Below are 20484 nucleotides of genomic sequence, written 5' to 3' on the forward strand. Positions count from 1 at the left end.
AAAATAAGCCCCCTCCTCTATGTGGGTGGGCATTAAGCAATCTATTGAGTACCTGAATAGAACAAAAGGCAGAGGAAGAAGGAATTCACCCTCTTTTTCTGCCTGACACCTATATGAGCTGGAACATCTCATCTCATCTTCTTCTGCCCTGGGATCTGGACTGACACATTACTTCCTGTTCTCAGGCCCTTGGACTTAGAGTGAATTACACCACCAGCTTTCCTGGGTCTCCACTTGGCATATGACATATAGTGATACTCCTTACCCTCCATAATCATGTGAACCAATTTCTCATAACAAATTTCTTCACATACACACACACACACACACACACACACACACACACCTGTTGGTTATGCTCCTCTGGAGAACCCTGACTAATACAGCTAATATTAAAGAGCCAAGAATTGCAACATACTAATTATGCATCAGGTACTGTGACTAGGATCTTCTGCATGCTTTGCTTTGTTCATAAGTCATTTACTAAATAACTATCTGAGTGCCTAATGTGGGCCATGCTCTGTGCTAAGCACAAGGTACAAAAAGTCAAAGAAGATTGACCTGCCAGAGACCTACAATAATCTGCACAAAAAGTCTATTAAGGACTATTATTAACCTCACTTTCCAGAAGAGGAAATAGAGGCTCAGAACAATGATGGAGCTTATCTAAGGTCACACAAGTAGAACACTGTAGACCACACAGCTGCCTCCTACAAACCCAAAATTCTAGAAAAAATTATGTAAATGGGCAGACACAAAGCACTGGGAAAAGAAGGTGATAACCTTAGGTGCCAGCACGAAGAAATACTTATGGCAAATTAAACCCACCATTATCTCCAATAGTTTTTCTGCTCTGGCAGATTTAGGCAAAGCTGCAGACATCCTGGGTTTCTCAAATTCATTGTGTTCAATGAGCTTCTATCACCGGTTTGAATGAAATGGAAATACGTGACCAGGATGAGAGCACAGTTAGGTAAACTTTGGGGTAGACCCCAAAGGTACCATGCAGATTTCTCTTCCAAAGATTTCTTGTACCAGCTGCGAGGTGTGCTATTCACACAGCACCTCAGGATCTGCTTCCGCTGCCCAGAGCCACTTGCTCTAAGGCCAATCCTCTTCTTAGCTTGCCCATATCAGAGCAGTGACTGATGTGGCAGGAAAAAGGTTATTCATCTCCGTCAAACTCAGGACAATTCTGAAGGGGCATCCTAGCTCTAGAGTTCCCTGTATGGTCAGCTCAGGCTGTTGCTGAGCATGAGAACTGCTTAACTTCTCCTTCTGCCCACCCTACCCCACACGAGGTAAGCCCAAGGTCACTCCTTAATAAATATCCTGTACTATAAACCTGGAGGTAGAAACGGAGGCGTTTTGTTCTTTGTTAATCTTCTAAACAGCACAGCTACAATCAAGGACAAAAGTTGCACAGAGATAGCATTTGGTTTTAATAATTTCTTTCAACAATGAAACAGCCTGCCTCAAAAAGCAGGGCACTTTGCAAGACAGAGGAAGCACTGTTACTATTGGAAGGGTCAGTATCATCCAAACAGGTTGTATTTTAATGAAATTTGTTTCTGTTCATCTGCTGCTGGCTAGTATATTTAGAATTTAGTGATTAGAAATTTTTAAAAGGAAACCTCCTGGGTTCAATAGGTTCTGCGAATAGTTTGCAGGTAAATGGGGGAAAAAAACATTTCCTAAGGAACTTCCAGAAGGAATCTGAGATTAGCTAAGACCCAGTGGCGGAAACTGTCAATGCCCACCACTATTCATTCACTCCTTTGTCTTTTTATAACAGAACTGAATTTTAGCTGGTTACATGTCAATCCAGCCAAATGTAAACAGCCAATGCCTATTTACATTTTCCCAGACTCCCTTTTAGCTAATGTGTCCATGACTCAATTATGGCTCATGGTAGTGATGTTTGCAAACTCCTAGTGAAATTTTTAAAGAAAACCACTTGCCTTTTATTTTCTCTTTCCTCCATCCTAAGGCTGGAACACGGAGGTTATTGATGGTGGTAAGAGAGGCACAGTCTCAGAAAGGTAGAGCAATAATAGAGAAAGTTTCTGGGTTCTTGAATAAAGCCTAGAGTAAGGCTCTATTACCCATCTGGAGTGCTTGCCAGTCTTGACTTTTACATGGGAGAAAAGAAAACCCCACTTGTTTTGTTAAAGTCATCACTATTTTGGTCTCTGTTAAAGCAGCTCTTCCAATGTTCTAATTTGTACAGATACCAAATCAACAACTCAAACCTGAGTGCTATTCATTTCTTGCCCAATCAGCACAGTATCTTTTCAGGAGACTACAACATGAAAAGAATAGAAATTAACATCCTTTCCTGTGAGTTAACCCTTGCATTATCCCCTCTTCTTTTGTAGTCCTCTATCTTGTTCCAGCCCATATTATACTTCTGTAAAAAATCAAGGGCCAAGGCAAGTTCTGGACTGAAATTACATTCATTTGTCTATACAGTAGGACTTTTGCCAACTATCAAAACCCTAATTTTCTTTGCTGCTTATGTTTTGTTTCTGAGAGGAGTAATTTTCAGATAGGTTTATATTATATATACACATAGCTATCTCTATATGATACAGCATGCATGCATGCATCCATCCATTCACTCATTTCATTCATTATTGGGTAATTTGGCCATGTAGTGTGTATAGGGAGCCATTCAAATAAAATAAGAACCTGTTTATGATAAGAGATATAAAATGGGTTATAATTCATTGATACATATTCACAGATGGATGAACAGAACAAGTGAAACACAACCTAATCTTTAAATTCCTTAAAAGAAATAGAGATTAGAAATCCAGCATAAGCCATTGTTATGAATAGTTTACCATTTGAAGTTTCCTCTATTTCTATTAGTACGATGATTGACGCTTTTGTAGCATAAGAATCATAGCCTACATGAAATATACTGATATATTATTAGCTAGTATAGACTCTATTTCTCTTTTTTGCACCGGAACTCAGTGTAGACATATAAATGTCTGATTGTCTGACTGGAAACATCTAAAGTTGCACAAAGGATTTGCCATTTTTATCATGACACTAACTGGATTTCAGTGTTTTTTTTCTACTTATCTGGTTCTGGAGATAACATACTATTCATGTCATTTGTGAAATGTAGGTACACATGGGTTATCTAGAAGAGAGTAAGGATCCTAAAACCAAGAATATGTTCTCCATTACAATCTCTCTTTTTACTTATGTATATCCAGAAACACTACCTTTCCCTAAAGTAGCAATAACAGCCCATTCCCCTATACTAAATATCAAACATCATAAATGTTTGGGAATCATACTAATGGCAGAGCCAGGTTCTCACATTAGAGGGAGCAGGCAGGGGATGCAGGGGTGGTGGTGGTAAGTGGATCCGAGGGTCCCTTGGTTTGTGGTGTTGTTGGTGTGAAGAAATAGCCTAACTCTGTAGCTGATTTCCCTGGGTGTCCCCACTACTCCTCACATTGCTTTCCCTAAATCTTTTCATCAGTCTTAACCACATCATATCAAGATATTACCTTGAAAATAGGCGTTGAGAAGAGTTCAGAGTAAACCACCACTCTTCTTGCTGCACCTTCAGCAACATATCTGGTTGGAGGAATATCTGCCGGGTGACTTGGGCATACATATTGTTTGTGATACAGGGGATTTCTTCCTTCCTAGATGCAACTAGCTCTCAGTAAATATATACTGTGTATCTGAAACTGTTCCAGTAAATTTTCTTTCACGTAAATTTGTTCATTTAATCCCATGATCTTATCTTCTGACACATACTCCCAGGTAGCTTCCAAATGCCCACTAAGTGTATTAGACCCTACAGAAAAGTGAATATAAATGGATTTCAGGCATTTAGATAAAATTTTATAATCAATTTTAAAAACAAATTCAGCGAGTGAAAAATGATTTGAAAGATGTCAACTTGAAAAGTGAAAATGTATGCATTGAAAATGCCCCTCTTACTTGAAATAACTAGTATTACAGACCAACGTATGAGTTTAAAATTTGTACTTCCAAAAAAAAATAAATAAAATAAAATTTGTACTTCTATTGCAGAATGGACAGAAAATGAATAGATTTCATGTCTCTTTTCTCAGGGAGACATCTTGAAATACCAAGTGAGTTAAAAATTACCTGAAATATCATTTCTGGTGGTTGATTACTATTAACAATCATTTTATTCATCACTAAGTAGTGATAAAGGCCATTATAAGCACTAAGTTCCAAAGAAAGCATCAGTATAGATTTTATTCATCCCAGGTAGGTAAATATTTATTCTCAAAGGATAGATGATTGTAACTTCTTTAGAAAGTTTAGTTGAGATATTTTTAAAAAGCATCTCAAAAATGGTTCAGCATTTATTAACCACCTCTTTCAGGGGCTGCTGTAGGAAGATCACATCTTTCTGAAGAATATGCCAAGAACATATTAGCTGCTAGTTTGAGAACCTTCATCTACTCTTTACAGCTATCTTTAGAAGACAGTTGTAGCATTTATCAACCACCACCAAGAAAATAGCGTATGTGTTGGAACTTAGAAATCAGCAACTACAGAAATCTGGCAGATGGGAATGGGGTGGGGATGAAGAGCAAATTGTAGAGAAATACCAATTTGAATAATATAAATAAGGCTACCTAAACCTTAGGTGCCTAAAAAATGAGAGCACTTAAAACAATTTGCTAATAAAATGTGAGGATTATGAGTTAATATCTTTTTAGACTATGATCTATATTAGGTTAATATTTCTTTTGGGAGCATAGCAATGAAAAGGTTGGTTTCTTGTTTGTTTGTTTGTTTTTAAGAAAATAATTTCTTTGTTTCTAGGTGTTACGTCATAAAAAAGGACACTATGTTTTTAAATTATCATCTTTAGGAAACATGTAAACTTCATATTGGTTTTAATTGTCCCAGAAGTAACTCTGGATAATCTTTTTGTTATTTTTTCCTTCTTTTTCAAATGCTTGCAGGAGAGTAAGTCAAAAAGAAATGTGGTCCCATACATTTTTACCATTTTGAAAAGTACAAGTATTACAGTATAAAATGAGGATAGCTTTCTAAAATAGAACGAGCTGTTTAAGGTTGACAAAGTTCACAAAACGGTGACCATATGCAGCCTCCAGCTTAAGGAGTTTCCGATCTATTTAACATGTATGGGCAGAACACAGCTGTCTGTCCAGACTCATCAAAGATCTACATAAAACCACTCACCACCGGTGATGGGGAAAGTGCAATGTTGCCTATGGACGCCTTCAGCTCGTCTACGGTTGCAGCATTCTTAAGAATGTCTTTAGATTGCAATGGCTTAATCTTGATGTTAAATTTCTTGTGTGATTCTTCTTCCTCTTCCGATTCGCTTGAAGAATAAAAGTGCTTTCCTTTGGTAGGTAGAACACAGTTAAAGATACATAACTTAAAGATACTCTTTTCCTTAATGGGAAGCAATGAGTATAACACAAGAGTGATTGCAAATAGAGGCAGCAAAAGTACCCTTAGATGGCAGAAAATCAAAGCAAAATACACAGATGACTAAAGAGCAAATCAGGAAAGGGTTTGAATTTATTCACCTTTTCTTGGAACACGATTAAGGATAGTGAATTTTCAGGAGCAATAGTTCAATGTCCTACATTTTTGCTTCGAGTGACCATTTGTGATGTCCCAGTAGCACAAACACTGACAGGCCCACATGAGCTTCCCTGTCTACCAAAAGAGGAAAGCCACTCTCTGGATGATTCGTGAGGAGTTTTCCATCCTTCAGAGATGCTTGCCCAAGGATGGTTTGTGGAGAGGGCACAGGTGAGAGCTCTTTTCCAGTCACGAAAAGTGACATGGTCATGTCAGGTATTAACAGACAACCCCAGTACCCGCAATTTACACAATTGTTTCTCAGTACATTTTTCTCTTTCTCCTCTCTCTCTCTTTTTTTAATGAATAGATCAAGGCAAAATGCCTGCTTGTTAGTGATGAGGCTGTTCCCTGCTGTTTATTCATTTCTAGTATTAGGAACAACGGGACTTGGGAAGCTTGGGTTATTTCAACATCTTTTCAAAATCTGAGTTTATCATTCAGTTTCTTAGAGAAAATAAAGATTAAAATAAAAAAAAAAAAAAGGATATAGCCGGGTTCCTCAGGTCTGATGCTGTAGCCTTCTTCATCTAGCTCAGGGGAGTTCTACAAAATATAAGAGTAGATTAAGCATTTATTATTCTGACAATAATCAAGGAATTGTTCATTTTTTCCTAGAGACTTCTATTTCAAGATACAGATATGACTCTTATTTTAGAAGGTGAGGATTTTAACCTTTGGAAGTGAATGCTGAGCAATATATGTGTAGATATTTACTGAAGGATACTTGGAGAGTCTTCCTATCAGAAAAATAATCTAGGAATCCACTGTCAATGAAAGAAAACATTCAAAGAGCATTTATAAAGGTTTTATTGTAAGCCAAGGACTATACTAAGCAACATAGAGGAAGACAAAAGGCAAATTATTTTTCCTCTGGAAAATGGCAAAGTATTTTGATAGGCAAAACAGGTTAAGAAGTAAAATATAGGGCTACTTGGGTGGCTCAGTGATTGAGCATCTGCCTTTGGCTCAAGTCATGATCCCGGGGTCCTGGGATTGAGTCCTGCATCAGGCTCCCCACGGGAAGCCTGCTTCTATTTCTGCATATGTCTCTGCTTCTCTTTCTGTGTCCCTCATGAATAGATAAATAAAATCTTTTTTTAAAAAAAGAAGTGAAATATAAAACACCAATCATCAGTGATAGGAGTTTGAAGGAAGAGGAAATTAGTGAAACTTGAAAGAATCCAAGGGGTCTGCATGTGCCTTTCAGGACAGATGGAGAGGGCAGAGGGGAGTTGGTAGTAAGGAAGAGACTGTAAGAATGGACAGCATGGTTCAGATGGGGAAGGGAGAGGCAACAAAGAAGACAACTGGCTAGAAAGGAAGCCGCAAAGGGGGAGAACATTGGAATTGAGACCACAGATGGCCAACATGCTGGAGGAAGAATTCAAACCTAATGTAGCTACTGCTGCTTCTCAGGGTAGAAAGCAGCTTCCAAAGGTGTTTTGGAAGTATGCTTCAGGACAGACTGTGGGCAGAAGAAACTGGAGAAAGGAAATCTCATTCAAAATACTTGTATCAATTCAAAGAAGATGTGCTAAGAATATGAACCATGTTGGTGGTGGTGGGAAGTGATGAAAATCAAAGAATTTCATAAGGATAAGTGCTTAGTGTTTTGTAACATCTGTCATAGGAAAAAAAGGAGAGGGAAGGGTCAAAAAAGACTCCAAGATTTCTACTCTCAGTTTGTGGGACACTGCTGGTATTCCCTAATGAGCTAATTATAACAGCACACAACTAACATTTTTAAAAGGAGGAAAGATACAGGAGAGTTTGCATAATTGGAATTAGTATTATCATCTTTAAGTTCCTATTATATGGTAAGTACTATAACCTACGCTTTATTGCATGGAACCTTCATGACAATCCCACGTGGAAAGAATTATTTGCTAGGGAGAAAAATAAGAAAAATGAGATGCCATTTCCCAAGGACACACACACAGCAAATGGTAGACCTGTGTGCTGTGACTCCAGACATTTGAGACTTATACCCTGTGCCCTAGAAGGGATGCAGGTGAATCCATTCAAAGGTGGCCCTTTCAAAGGGGAGATTATAGGCCTTGGAAGTGAGAAAGGACAGAACCGGAGAGAGAGATTTTGGAGTCCCCAAAGTGATAAAAGTGCTATGACTATGGAGAGAAAGAAGGCCTGAATGCTATGGAAAAGCCATCATTTCCTAAGCATTTATTGTCTACCTCTTGTTCTTTAGTATTCAAGTTTACTTTTTTAAAAATACAAGTGTATTGAGGTCACTTCCCTGCTAAAAACTTGTCCCTGGCCTCTTACTGCACTTCTAATGAAAGCCCAGGAATGCCTGGGTAGCTCATTGGTTGAGTGTCTGCCTTTGGCTCAGGTCGTGATCCTGGGGTCCTGGGATTGAGTCTCATATCAGGCTCCCTCTGCCTCTGTCTCTCTCTCTGCGTCTCTCATGAATAAATAATTAAAATCTCAAAAAAAAAAAAAAAAAAAAAGGAAAAAGAAAGGAAGTCCAATGCCTCTGTGCAGCCCAGGGCCCTCGTGACCTGGCTCAGGTCTGAGCTTCCCTTCCCTGAAGCCTCTCAGCTACACGGCCTTCTTTCCATTGTTGACTTATACTGTCTGAATACACAAGCTCTTTCCCATTTCAGCGTCCTTATAAATGCCATTCTCTCTGCCTGGAATTGTCTCCCCTCAAATGTTCAGCCAGTTAATCCCTACTATACTTAAGGGCTCTGCTTAAGGTCACATCTTCTCTGGGGTCTCCTGTACTCTCACCTCTCCCTGCCAAAAGCAAGATGACATAATCTTTTAAGAATAAAACCTTTCTTATGACTTAAAGAAGGTAGTGTCTAGTGTAGAATTGCAACAGCAATTCCTACATGATCTAATTAGTTTTCAAGACTAAATAAATATGAGGAAAATTATACTTCATTTAAGCATTCACTTGTTGACCAAGGATAGCACTAGAGTGTAGGGTTTAGATGGAGTAGTATGTGATTTGATAAGTGATTTGGTATTTTTACTGTCATACTTCTTGTTTGCTTAGAGTATGCCATTTTTTTGTGTGTATTAAAGAATCTTACAAAATACAAAAGTCCTTACAAAGTCCTTCTAGGTAATGAAGGACTAACTAACTCTGGGAAAACAAATCACACTTTCTTAATATTTAGTAGTTCCCCTTACTTGTGAACAATTTGGATTTAGGGTAATGTATTTGTGAAAAATTTGGATTTAGTGTAACATAGGGGTTGGGATAGATTTTAGGGAGCTGAACTGCTAAAAATACCTAAAAGATCCCGATCCTGGGAAACAGATAGAGAGGACCAGGTGATGAGGTTGGCAGACTGACCTGTTTTAGACTGAAGGAATGGGAAGCATCAAGAATTTAACCTCGCTGAGGTTCAGTTTTCTTTTATGTGAAATGCAAATAATGTGTTTGCTTTTTAGGGTGGTAAGGACCCATAGCATTTGATATTATGACTGACAGAGTCAATAAATGGTGGTATTATTTATTGTAAAAATAAAATATTGGGGCTCCTGAGTGGCTCAGTTGGTTAAGTGGCTGCCTTTGCCTCAGGTCATGATTCCAAGGTTTTGGGATCAAGCCCTTCCTCAGGCTCCCTGCTCAGCAGAGAGTCTGCTTCTCCCTCTACTCTTCCTGCTTGTGCACTGTCTCTTCTGTCAAATAAGTAAATAAAATAAAGTAAAAATAAAATTATTGTTAAGAAATATGGAAAAGCTTTAATATCAAGATTAACTTTTATAATAGGGGAGGCTGGGTCAAGATATTCATCTAATGGATATACATGCAAAAGCTTTTTGTAGGGATTGTGAATTTGGGCACCTGCTATACAATAGAAATGATCTTTGATATGAATATGATCTACATGTTTTACATGATTGGAAATCCAAGAATGATTGTGGCTATCCTATTGTGGTTGGCAAAGTAGGTGTTGATGATGTGAATCCATTTCCAGGGGAATCCGGTGGAGAATTTAGGTCTCAGCTGAGAGTATGCTCACTCCTTGAAAACAACGAATGATTGTCACTTGACCTGGGAATAGTCTATACCATGAAGTTCTAATAATTGTTTTGTGCTATGGTTTGGATGTTTGTGTTCCTGCCAAATTCATATGTTGAAACCTTAACCCCAAAGTGATGGTGTTAGGAAGTAGGGCCTTTGGGAGGTAGGGCATAAGAGAGGAGCCATCATAGTTGGGCTGAGTGCCCTTACAAAAACTTCCCAGTGAGGTTGCAGCTAGAAGGTGCATCCACAAACCAGAATGTGGGCCCACAACCAGTCACACCAAACACCAAATCTGCTGGCACCATAACAACAGACTTCTCAGCCTACACAACTGTTAGAAATAAATTTTTGTTATTTATAAGCCACTAAGTTATGGTATTTTTGTTATAGCAGAAAGAATGGACTAAGACACTATGAAACCAAGCCCCAGAGGTTAACTGACTTGACTTGATTCTCAAAGATGCTTAGAAAAAGACCAGGACTGTAAAATCTGGAGCTAATATTTTAAAAAGCATATTTCTGGAACACATATGACAGGCTAGGCAGGTACTGATATAATCTGCAAATCATTAGCTCATTGAACCCTCTCAGTGTTATAAAGTAACTACTGACTTCATTTCTGCTGGTTAGCAAACAACTATCCCAAAGCCAGACACAGCTGATATATGGAAGGGCTGGGTCTTGAATCCAGTGTTAGAGACTCTAGTGCCCTTAACCTCTATATCACCCTAAGCATGCCAGGCACTGCCTAATGGAATGGAATGGAGAATGGTCACTTATTTCTTTGCCTTTTATAAACATAAGGATGCCTCGACTCATTTTCAAACTGTGAAACACTTAATAAAGAAAAACAATCTTCTGATACTCACGTATCTTTCCCAATCAATTTCCGCATAAAATCCATTTGGTGCCCCATTGCTTTTCTTCTGCAATAAATTTGAAAATAAATTTAGAATAGAAACATTTGAATTAAAAAAAAGGAACAAAGAACACTTAACTCTTATCTCTATTTAGCAAGAGCTATCAAAATCCAGCACTGGAAAGACAAATTAGAGCAGCCTATTAAGCAACCACAATGGTGTAACTGAACGGTAAATTGAGCTGCTGTGACACTGCATAAAAGAGCTTACATACTTATTTCACAAAAGACTGTAGGATACCTAAGCATAGGTATGGTAACAGCTAGCTGTTCAAAGTTTATTCAGTTACTGAAAAATTAGAAGTATCTACATTATAATTTAATCCTCCATACCTTAAGGGGATATAATCATTGACTTTCATGTTGCTCTTATATACAATTAGTTCCAACATGTCTAAAGAGTATTCATGTCATTAACTAACCTTCCTTTAGCTTTTCTAACACTGACTCAACTTTTCCCTAACCACCTCCTTGATAGAATGTAAAGGAAATCAATCTGAATTAATTCAGCTCCTAGGTATTAAAAATAGTGTTGGTATTCTTTTCAAGTATAGGATTCAAGGATTGACTGTGGATTTCTGTCATCTGTGTGTTCTATGACTCCATGAGCATACATCATTGAAAGATGACTAGATATCAGCGTTACTCTCTCTGGATTCTATTCAAGTTCTATTTTAACAACTAGAACAATCACGATAATGGCCACAAGCACTTGAGCAAGGATGTGGCAACACACAAATAGAGATTTCTAGGATTTCCTACTTTTTTGTGAGCAAAGGACAAAAACACAAATCAGGTTGGTAATGGAGAGTCCATTTAACAACATTCCTATATTTAGCACATACAGCAATGGTATGTCACCAAGCACTAGCAGATCTCAGAACAGCACATATCAAAAATGGTGAAGCATGAAGGGTGAGGACAGGACTTAAAATTTTACAATCACAGGTAAAGTCCACTGGAACTACAATGTGAACAGCCAACACCAAATTAGGTATTAGACAAATAGGTAGGAGAAGTAAGCTTTTCATGTATGTGTAGCACTAGAAAAGCAAATTAGAGGCAACCTAGTAATGGTCATTGGCTAAGACTTATTGGATGTTGGCCTAGGCATTCTAAGAACTAGCAGTTCAGTTAGGGTGAAGAGTGGGGGAGGCATGGATATTGCGTCCACGTCCTCTCTCTCCTTATCCACCAGCACTGCGCTAGTGTACAAATACAAGAACTCAGACATGCCTCCAGCATCCAGCAACATAGGCTCTGTAACCCTCTTCTATTTTGTTTCGCTCCTGACAAAGATCATATACTTTGTCAGACTACAACATTTTAACCTTCTCACAGAATTGCCTTTATTGAATTAGTGTTTTGATGATATTCTCCCTAATTTGAACAAAGGGCATTTTTAAAACCTGCCAAGTCAACCTTGTACCTCTAAAAGCTACAGAGTTAAGGACATGGTCCATTACATAATGGGCTATCCAATAATAAAAAATCTCTCCCATGGAGAATGGGCATGGTTCCTATCTTCTTTTTGTCATATTTGCTCTCTTGCTTTCTTTTTTAATTCCTACTTTACCAATTGGTTACCATATGACTTCTTTGCAAAGTTCTTCAAAGCTTTCTTAACAAGTATATTTATAAATTCAATATACAAATTTAATTTATGATAATGGGAAATCAAACTAACAAAGTTGATTCCAAAGAACTAAACTCACAAATTTTGTGATCACTATAGTACTACTATTAATATACTAAACATTTTTTCAATACAAAGGATAGTTATCTAAAAACCAAACAGATTAGGTAAATTACTGAGATCAAAACTCTAGTTTGCTTCCATAATAGTCTCATCTCCATAACCAAAGCCCTTTACAACCAAGATAGTTTATATGTTCAGCTAAATAAATAAATAAACGTGTGTGTGTGTGTGTGTGTGTGTGTGTGTGTGTATCGTTCCTGAGAATACATATTCAACATTATGAATAAAAGTTACTGAATTTTCTAGATCTGGGCTGAGTGAAAAATTCCCAGTTTCCATGGAAACTAATATAGAAGATTGAGATGAAGAGAAAGCAAAATCTAAAAAAAGAAATTTCCTTTTAAACTAGAAACATTTTTAACAGAAATACCAGACACAAACAACAAATCATAAACAATACATTTTTGGGCAGATAGTCAGCATACAAGCACACCACACAAATACACACACACATATACGGCTTTACCAGAGGAACTGACAATTTGGCCTCATTTGTGCTAGCAGATAATATAGATATATTTCGTTTCACAAGTGGAAATTGTCAAGTTAAAGCTTGGCTAGAGCCTGGCTGAAATTCTTCTAGTTAAACCCCAAGAAAAAAAGCAATTCTCCTGGTTAAACCACTGATGCAAGGTATAGCTCATAGCAATAATAGGCAAGGTGATGGCTCTTTCAATTTTCAATTGGAAACATTGAGGAAGCAAGAAGCAATATGAATAGGAAAATATCAATTAAAGACTAGGCTTCATTGTAAAAACAATATTGGATATTCACTAATACATGAACACTGATTTTTTTCTCTTGGAGTTGAAGTTACATATTCTTTTTTTCTTTTCTGTATTTTCTAAAATTCTACGTTAGCATAAGTAACTTTTCTAATTTGACTATATGACTTATTTAAAGATAATTGAGGCTCGATCAACGTTAGTCATGCTAAAATAGGTATTTTACTTTGGTCAGGCTTATGATCTGATTTCAGATAATGTGATGGGCTAAATCAATATATGTAGTAACAACAGTGTTCAATTATACATTCATCAAAGTTCTCAATTTCCACTGTGAATGCTCCTCTTTTCCAAGGTCAGCTCATGGCCACATAGTGTTCCTTGGACATGAAATATTAAAGATACATGATATACTACATAAATATTATCTTTTTGCCACTGAGGCAAGACTTGACTCACTTTGTAAATAATCCTATGGAACAGCACTGTTCAATAGAACTGTCTGTGAATGTGAACATATTCTGTATGTGCACTTTCCAATATGATAGACACCAGCCACAAGTAGCTTCATATGAAGTACTTGAAATGCAGCAGGTGCAACTGAGGAACTGAATTTTAAATAGGCATATGTGGTTACCACATTGGAAAACACAGCCATAGTTGCTGATAATCTGGGCCTGGGTCAGCATCCTTGACTCACCAACCTTTGGTCAATACATTGGTTCCCACAAGCCAAGGTCCTGTCAAATTCTTGATGTTACTGAGATAGTGCTTATCCTCATAAATGACTACTCATTTTGTATGGTGATGTTTATATTATAGCCAAAGCTTTCTCATAGATAACAGATTATTTTAAAAATCTGGATCTCTGTCCTTTGTCTAAGACAAAGGAAACACATATCTTTTTATACCAGATCACTCGTTGGTAGTATTTTCAAATGTCAATAAGGTCTATATGGCTGATTTAAAAATTGGTCCTGGATATTCAAGAGTAAAATTTGGAAATACCTAAGAAAACCTTCTCAAATTGATTAAATAAATGCTACTGTTTTTTTTTTTTTTTCCAAATTTCAAATTGGGATTTTACTCACTGTTTCTACCACCCCTTGCAAATTTTAAACTAAAATCTGTTTCCTTACCGAAACTTTTTTTCCTCCTTCACGAGCACACTCTGCTTTGTTATTGTAGGGTGGTTCATGTGGGCTGGGCTGCTGGAATTGATTGTTTTCATGTAGAAAAAAGTTGTTAAAGGATCTGTTTGTTCTTCAAGACACATATAAAGAATCACATGGAGTCAGCAAACATACCATAGAAGAAACAATTTCTAGACCAAATCGGAGGGCCTACCAATCTTGGCAGGGTTCCTTAAGCAAAGATGGACTTTGGGGCCCATAATGAGGCTCTATTCAGCAGGCCAGTTTGGCTAGGCCAGGAGAAGAAGGAAGAAGAAGGAAGATGCATCCCAGGCACTAGATTTTATGTGGAATTAGTCCTTATTCAGCCAGCACTCAGTTTACAGGTAGAGAACAGACACCAGGACACAGCTAAGAGACTAAATAAAAATGCTTACACTTCCAATAGAAGTCTGAAAAATCTAGCTCTACCATATTTTCCTTTTATCAAAGCCTTCCTGGGGGTTGGCAAATACATACAGCATGAACAGCTGACAGCTCCAAATCTGGGCCTTTTTCCTGTGCACGTGTTCAGGAGGAGCAGAGATCTCTCACAGCAATGGCTGGGACTCCCTGAGCCCCACAGGCTGTGTGGATGGAAATCTGAAAACATGTGAGTGTATCCTGTGCAAATTAGAGTTTGTCTCTGAGTTAGAATGCATTGTCACACGCAGCTGCCTGAAGTCTCAGATGTCATGACAGAGAGCTCTGCTGGGGAAACATTCACCAGTGGGGATCAAGACAAGCCCACCTTTGTACATGCAGCCCTGCCATGAAGCCTCTGTAGACTAACCTTCAAAAGCATTGTCACCAGAGATAGGCTTCCTTAAGTTTTGAGGAACAAATTAAATAAGCATCAGGAGATCAAACTTATTGCACAGCCATTTATAAGCATTAAGTGTGTGCACCACCACCTGTAGTTTGCAAATCACATTAGTGAAACCATACATTTCAACCTCAGATACTTTTCAAAAGACAATGATTTGGAAGCTAAATCAGCCAGGTAAAAAGAGGTAAAAGAAAGTCTGTCTGGATTCACAGAGGATATTAAAGAAATCAGTCTGAGTTTGAAAGAAAATCAGATTGAGATCTCTGAGGACTGAATGCAAACAGGAACTTGCTCTCCTGGGCTGGAGCGCTATCATATCATAGCAGTGATACGATAAGGGAGTTCTCAAAATTTGGTGACCTAGGAGTATTTGGGGGAGTTTTTCCAAATGGTAAAACTAACAGCTGGTTAATAATTTCCAGTTACCTAGGAATCTGTTCACCCTGCTTCTGAGAACATTGCATTTATTTTGAATGTAGCCTTTTTTTTTTTCCAAACAGGTCTGCTTTATTTCCTGAGAAATCAAAATTGAATGATTCCTCTTTCCTAAAATCGTGACCAGTGGTATTTACGGCATTTCCAATTAGGGAACGAGAAGGGTACAATGGTTGATAGATAACTTTATATGACTTGGAATGGTGGCAGAGAAAGAGAACTCAGGGAACTCGGGTAGGAAGCCCCGACTTCAGGTGCACAAGTCCCCAGAATCCCGGCCGCGTACTCATAACCGCCCGCTGCCTGCCAGGGCTGGACCTACATGCCAGAGCTGCGTGTTCCACCAGGGAATTAAACTGATGGCCCTAGAAGAGCAGAGAACACTGAGGTAGCAATGGGGCCTCAGAGACAATGGAGGGCTAGGGGATGAGGAGGTGTGTGGGGGGGGCACAAGGGGGAAGGGGTTCAGAGAAAAATAGGACAAGGGTGAGGGTGGCAGAGCGAGAGAAGCAGGAGATAGCGGCCCAGCCTGGGAGCAGCAGGGACAGAAGCAGAGAAGAGCTAACAGAGCCTTGCCGAGGTCAGAATGAGGGGGACAAGAGAACCCAGGGAGGGGCCAGGACAGAAGCAGAGAGAAGACACAGAAGCAGAGAGTACCTGAGACAGAGTTAACGAGAGGGCTCTGAGCCAGAAGCAAGAGGTGAGGAGAAGCTGAGTCTTCTGGGTCTTTTTTTTCCCCTGCTGAATAGAGCCTTGATTATAGCGTTACCCAATGTCTGATCAATTTCAGTCTACTTTCTTAACATTTCATGGCGAGAACTACATGAATGCAAAGGGACCCCACAGCTAAGAACCTTGAGTCAAGTGTGGAAGAAAAACTTCAGCTATGGCTGCAATTAACACCTCAGTTTGGGTATAATATTATAAAGGGTGATTTTTAAAAAATATATATATTTTTAACCACCAGATTTATTTTAGTTCCCACTCCAGCCCAATGAGCCTAATGTGAGTCGCTCTTCTTATTCAGTAACAGCTGTTCTTTTGAACCTTCTGAATAGGCATCTGATTTAGATTCGGAGGAAGTCATTTTACAAGTTGGTACAGACTCCCATAAGCTCAACTCAGATAAATCCAAGGCCATGTGCCACAGACTTCTTAAAGAAGCAAGAAATCTGGTGGCCAGCAAGGAGTCAGAGTCACCGTTAAGCCTAAACCCTGCGGACACATTTTCCTCCTTCAGGCTCTAAATTCAGGCATAAGTGGTTTCAAGACCATTCCCTACTTAGGAATTTAATATAGAAAATGTATCTACAACTCAACTAAAGGGGAAAAGCTTCTTTCAATTTTATTGGATCTCAGCTCCATTATGACTTTGTGGCCTCTGTTGGAGAAAAACATTCTCACTTAATGAGCTTTTATATCATTAAATTGGAAATGAAATAACAGTTAATGGTAGCAGCCCCTGCAGGAACTGTCTGGCTTTTGACCCACAATATTGATGAGGTTTGCTTGCCTACTCTGGGGCAGGATTTTAGGTGAATGCAATAAATAAGTTTAACTTGACCAAGACTGCATTTGTATGTCCCATGCAATTACTACAGAAAATTATAGCAGTGAGAGGTCTGAAAAGTCATTTAGGCTATTTTTTCCCTACAAGAAAAAAAATGGGGCTTTAAGAAATTTAAACATAGTGTATATTGAAGTGCAAACCTACTGAAAATGGTCATTTAAATACTTACAATTCCATCTCTATCTGGTGAACCTCTGTAACAAAAAGAAATTGGTAGCTATTAGGAAAGGAATCATTCTTGCTACATAGACTAACGCACAACGATTAAGATTCACAAACCACATCTCTCCCCCTTTCCTGCATTCCCACCCCAGTGAACCTGGCTAATGCAAACTCAATCAAAATGAATTGGTTGAATGATATTTGACTGTGGGATGTGTGTCTGTCTGTCAGGGGTGGGGGAGTGAGGGTGGGTGGGAAGGCAGATTCTCATTAAAAGCTGGTGTCCAAAAGGCACAGGTTGCTAGTGCAGTGCCTTGGTCCACTTTTGAGAGGGGAGTTTATTAAGAGTCTATCTTACTCAGCGGGCTCCATTAAACTATCACAAGGAATGTGAACTGACTTGTCCTCTCTCATCTTCTCCCCTGTGAGTGGTCTTGAATTTTCCCCTCTAGAAAGGAGTGCCTATGGTGTTTTTCTATTTACTTTGAGAATCTGTATTTTCTTCCCTATTTCTATACTTACTGTACCTTTGATTAGAGGAGAGCAGGAAATGGAGGACAATGTTTGCTAAATGGCTCGCTCTGCTGATTGAAGTCTAGGATAATTAATTCCTGGTGACACTGTGCTGTAGTGCCAAAAAGTAAGGGTTCTAGTGTAGGATAAATCTGGGTGTTCAGCCTCCACCACTTATTAGTTCTGTGACCTTGAATGCAGTACTTAATCTCTCTGAGATTGTTTAAATAAGAGAAGGTATAAAGAATTTACAATTAGTTCCTGACACATAGTATTTTAGAATGTTCATTTGTTATCATTTTTTCCCCCTCGTTCATTATGTCTCCTCACTAAGAACACAAAACTGACCACTTGCAGTCGTTTTAGACTTCACAGCAAGTAATATCACTGTTTCTCTGGAAAACTGAAATGAAGGAGCTAGAGTAAGGGAGAAGCGAGAGGCTAGTCACTGTAACTTTAGAACTTCCGATTTTAGTTCACTCTGTAAGGAGCTAGAAAAAATGTCATTCTATTAACGTGGGGACCAGAATTATGCTTAGATGAAGACTTGCATTGTTTAGAAGAAAAACTTAATAGGTGCTTGGACTATGAAGTTTTGTGGAGTTTGCTGTGGTTGGAACTGTTCTTTAGAAGGTGGGACCATTCTTTAGAAGAATGTAACATTTCTTACTGATTCATAGAGTGGGGCAGAGGAGAGAGAGGGAGAAAAAGGGGAAGAGAGAGATGCAGAGAGTTGGTGGCACATCTTCTGGGCTCCAAGATGTGACTCCCCTTTCCCACTAACATGCCTTTCAAATTTAGCAAGATATTCCATTTGGATTACAAAATGCTTGGTAGGAGTACATCATTTTTCACAACCAGTTCTGTGTCCATGTAGATGGATGCAGAGGTGAATCAGTGATACATGGGCTAGAAGCAGATAGGACCCAGATATTAAAAGACCCATAGGAGTTGACAGAAATCTTAGGGTCTTTGAACCTGGCTATGGGAATGAGCTGGTTCAAAGAAATTTCACCTAAAATAGAAGGGTAGGAACATAAAAGTTGATAAAAGTTAGAATTCATTGAACAAACATTGAGTGCTTCTGATGGGCCAGATACTAGGCTAGAATCAGGGGATAGAAGTAATGAAGATATGCTCCTCATAAAAAGAATGAGACAGGCAAGTAAATCCAGTGGGTCATTATGGCCATAATAAGCCCAGATTGGACAGAAAGTACAGAGAAAAGGCATTGATCCACACTCATCAAAAACAACTTGCCCTTTTCAGATCTCTACACCACACACAAAACAAGGAGCATTTCTTACTAGGATAGTAAACTTGTTTGAAAGAAATTGAGAGAGGTCATTGTATCAACTTTGGGGTAGGATATATTCAAAGGCACTTATCCTTGTGGATATGTCTTTGCGGGCAGCAAGTCATAGATGTAGAAAAGACAGGCTCTGGAGAAAGGCCTGGCTGTGGTGTTGCCCACTATTGGTCCAAGTACAAGAGTATATCAATAGGGGATCTAAATGAGAGGCTACTTGACTTTATGCATTTTTCAGCTATAGGGATGGCATTTCAAAATTTTAATCAGAAGCACTGTAATTATACACCACAGCATTGCGTTTTATTCTGCCTTTGTCTTAACCATTGATGGAATGAGGCTGGTGCTTCCTAGTATGGCAGCAGTAAGCATGGCAGTGAAGATCACCAGCTGTAGTACCAGACTGCCTGGATTCAATCAACCTGGATTCCTAACTGCATCACCTTGGGCGAGTTGTTTTGCCCCAGTGTCTCAGTTTCCTCATTTACTCATTTACTTCCTTAGTCATGAAATTGGCATATACCCCATAGGTCTATTAAAGGATTCAATGAATTAATAGAAGAATATAGTAAATATTCATGAAATGTAATCTAGAATAAAATCATTATACAGTCTGATCTAGGACGGGGAGTAGAATGATATTAACAGTCTCAGACTCTTGAATGTATCTTCAATTCATTTCCTAACCCCCTCTTATGAAGTTTTATATATTTTTAAAAATAAATCTTTTTTTTTTCTTTTTAACAGCAGACCATCATATTTACTGACCTCTCTTAAAGCTAGTCATCTACCATGGACACTTTGTCTATTTTAAGAAGTGTCAGTAACCTATTGCAACCACTGCCCCTTCCTTCCTCTGATTATGGTCTTGATTATAATTTTGCCCATCTAGTCTTTTTCTTCTGGATGATAAAGAATGGGCATTTGATTCTGGACTACAATCCTGGCTCTAAGTCTTATTTTCCAGATAGCCTTCAGCGAGTTACTTAATCCCTTTTGGCACTGATTTCTCATCTCTAAAATTGAGATATTATTTCTGACCTTATTGAATCACCATGAGGATTAAAAAGGATATCAGTACATAGAAAATACCCTGTCCAGGGCCTGCCACTTAGCACCAGCTCTCTCTTTTCCTCTATCGGCCACTGGAATGATGATCAAATCAGGAAGCTCTGGTCCTAAGCCCCCTCTCTATTTAAGGAGGTACAATCAGTTATAGTTGGAGCTGGCTGGCTAACTGTAGCAGGTTGCCTGGCAACCCTCACAGATTTGCGACAGTCCTGAAAACAGTTTGCATCAACAAACTTTCAGTGATTGCAGCCGAACAGAAGCATTACCTAAAGCTGAAGGGACAGCAAATTGCTGGAACATCTTCCCAGCCTTTTGCAAGAATGATGTATGACCCGATTAGAGAGCAAGGGTTCATGAAAAGCCAAGGTTTACAATAAACAGCC

General features: G+C 38.6%; 1 protein-coding gene across 34 annotated transcripts in view; it reads right to left on the minus strand.

The window, feature by feature from the left end:
* Nucleotides 1–20484, minus strand: part of SGIP1 (SH3GL interacting endocytic adaptor 1) — a 197469-nt gene that overhangs the window by 91645 nt on the left and 85340 nt on the right. For 10 of the 34 annotated variants that reach the window (XM_072730620.1, XM_072730640.1, XM_072730631.1 and 7 more), the window contains 6 exons: nucleotides 17216–17240; nucleotides 16134–16217; nucleotides 14180–14251; nucleotides 10507–10563; nucleotides 6123–6177; nucleotides 5218–5393 (listed from right to left, as the gene is read on the minus strand). In XM_072730620.1, the coding sequence (XP_072586721.1) occupies nucleotides 5218–5393; nucleotides 6123–6177; nucleotides 10507–10563; nucleotides 14180–14251; nucleotides 16134–16217; nucleotides 17216–17240 (469 nt within the window). Of the gene's footprint in view, nucleotides 1–5217; nucleotides 5394–6122; nucleotides 6178–10506; nucleotides 10564–14179; nucleotides 14304–16133; nucleotides 16218–17215; nucleotides 17241–20484 lie in introns of all 34 variants that reach the window. The other 24 variants (XM_072730647.1, XM_072730644.1, XM_072730643.1 and 21 more) reach the window with 5 other exon arrangements.

Source organism: Vulpes vulpes, chromosome 12, assembly GCF_048418805.1.
Source record: "Vulpes vulpes isolate BD-2025 chromosome 12, VulVul3, whole genome shotgun sequence".
NCBI classification, from domain to species: Eukaryota; Metazoa; Chordata; class Mammalia; order Carnivora; family Canidae; genus Vulpes; species Vulpes vulpes.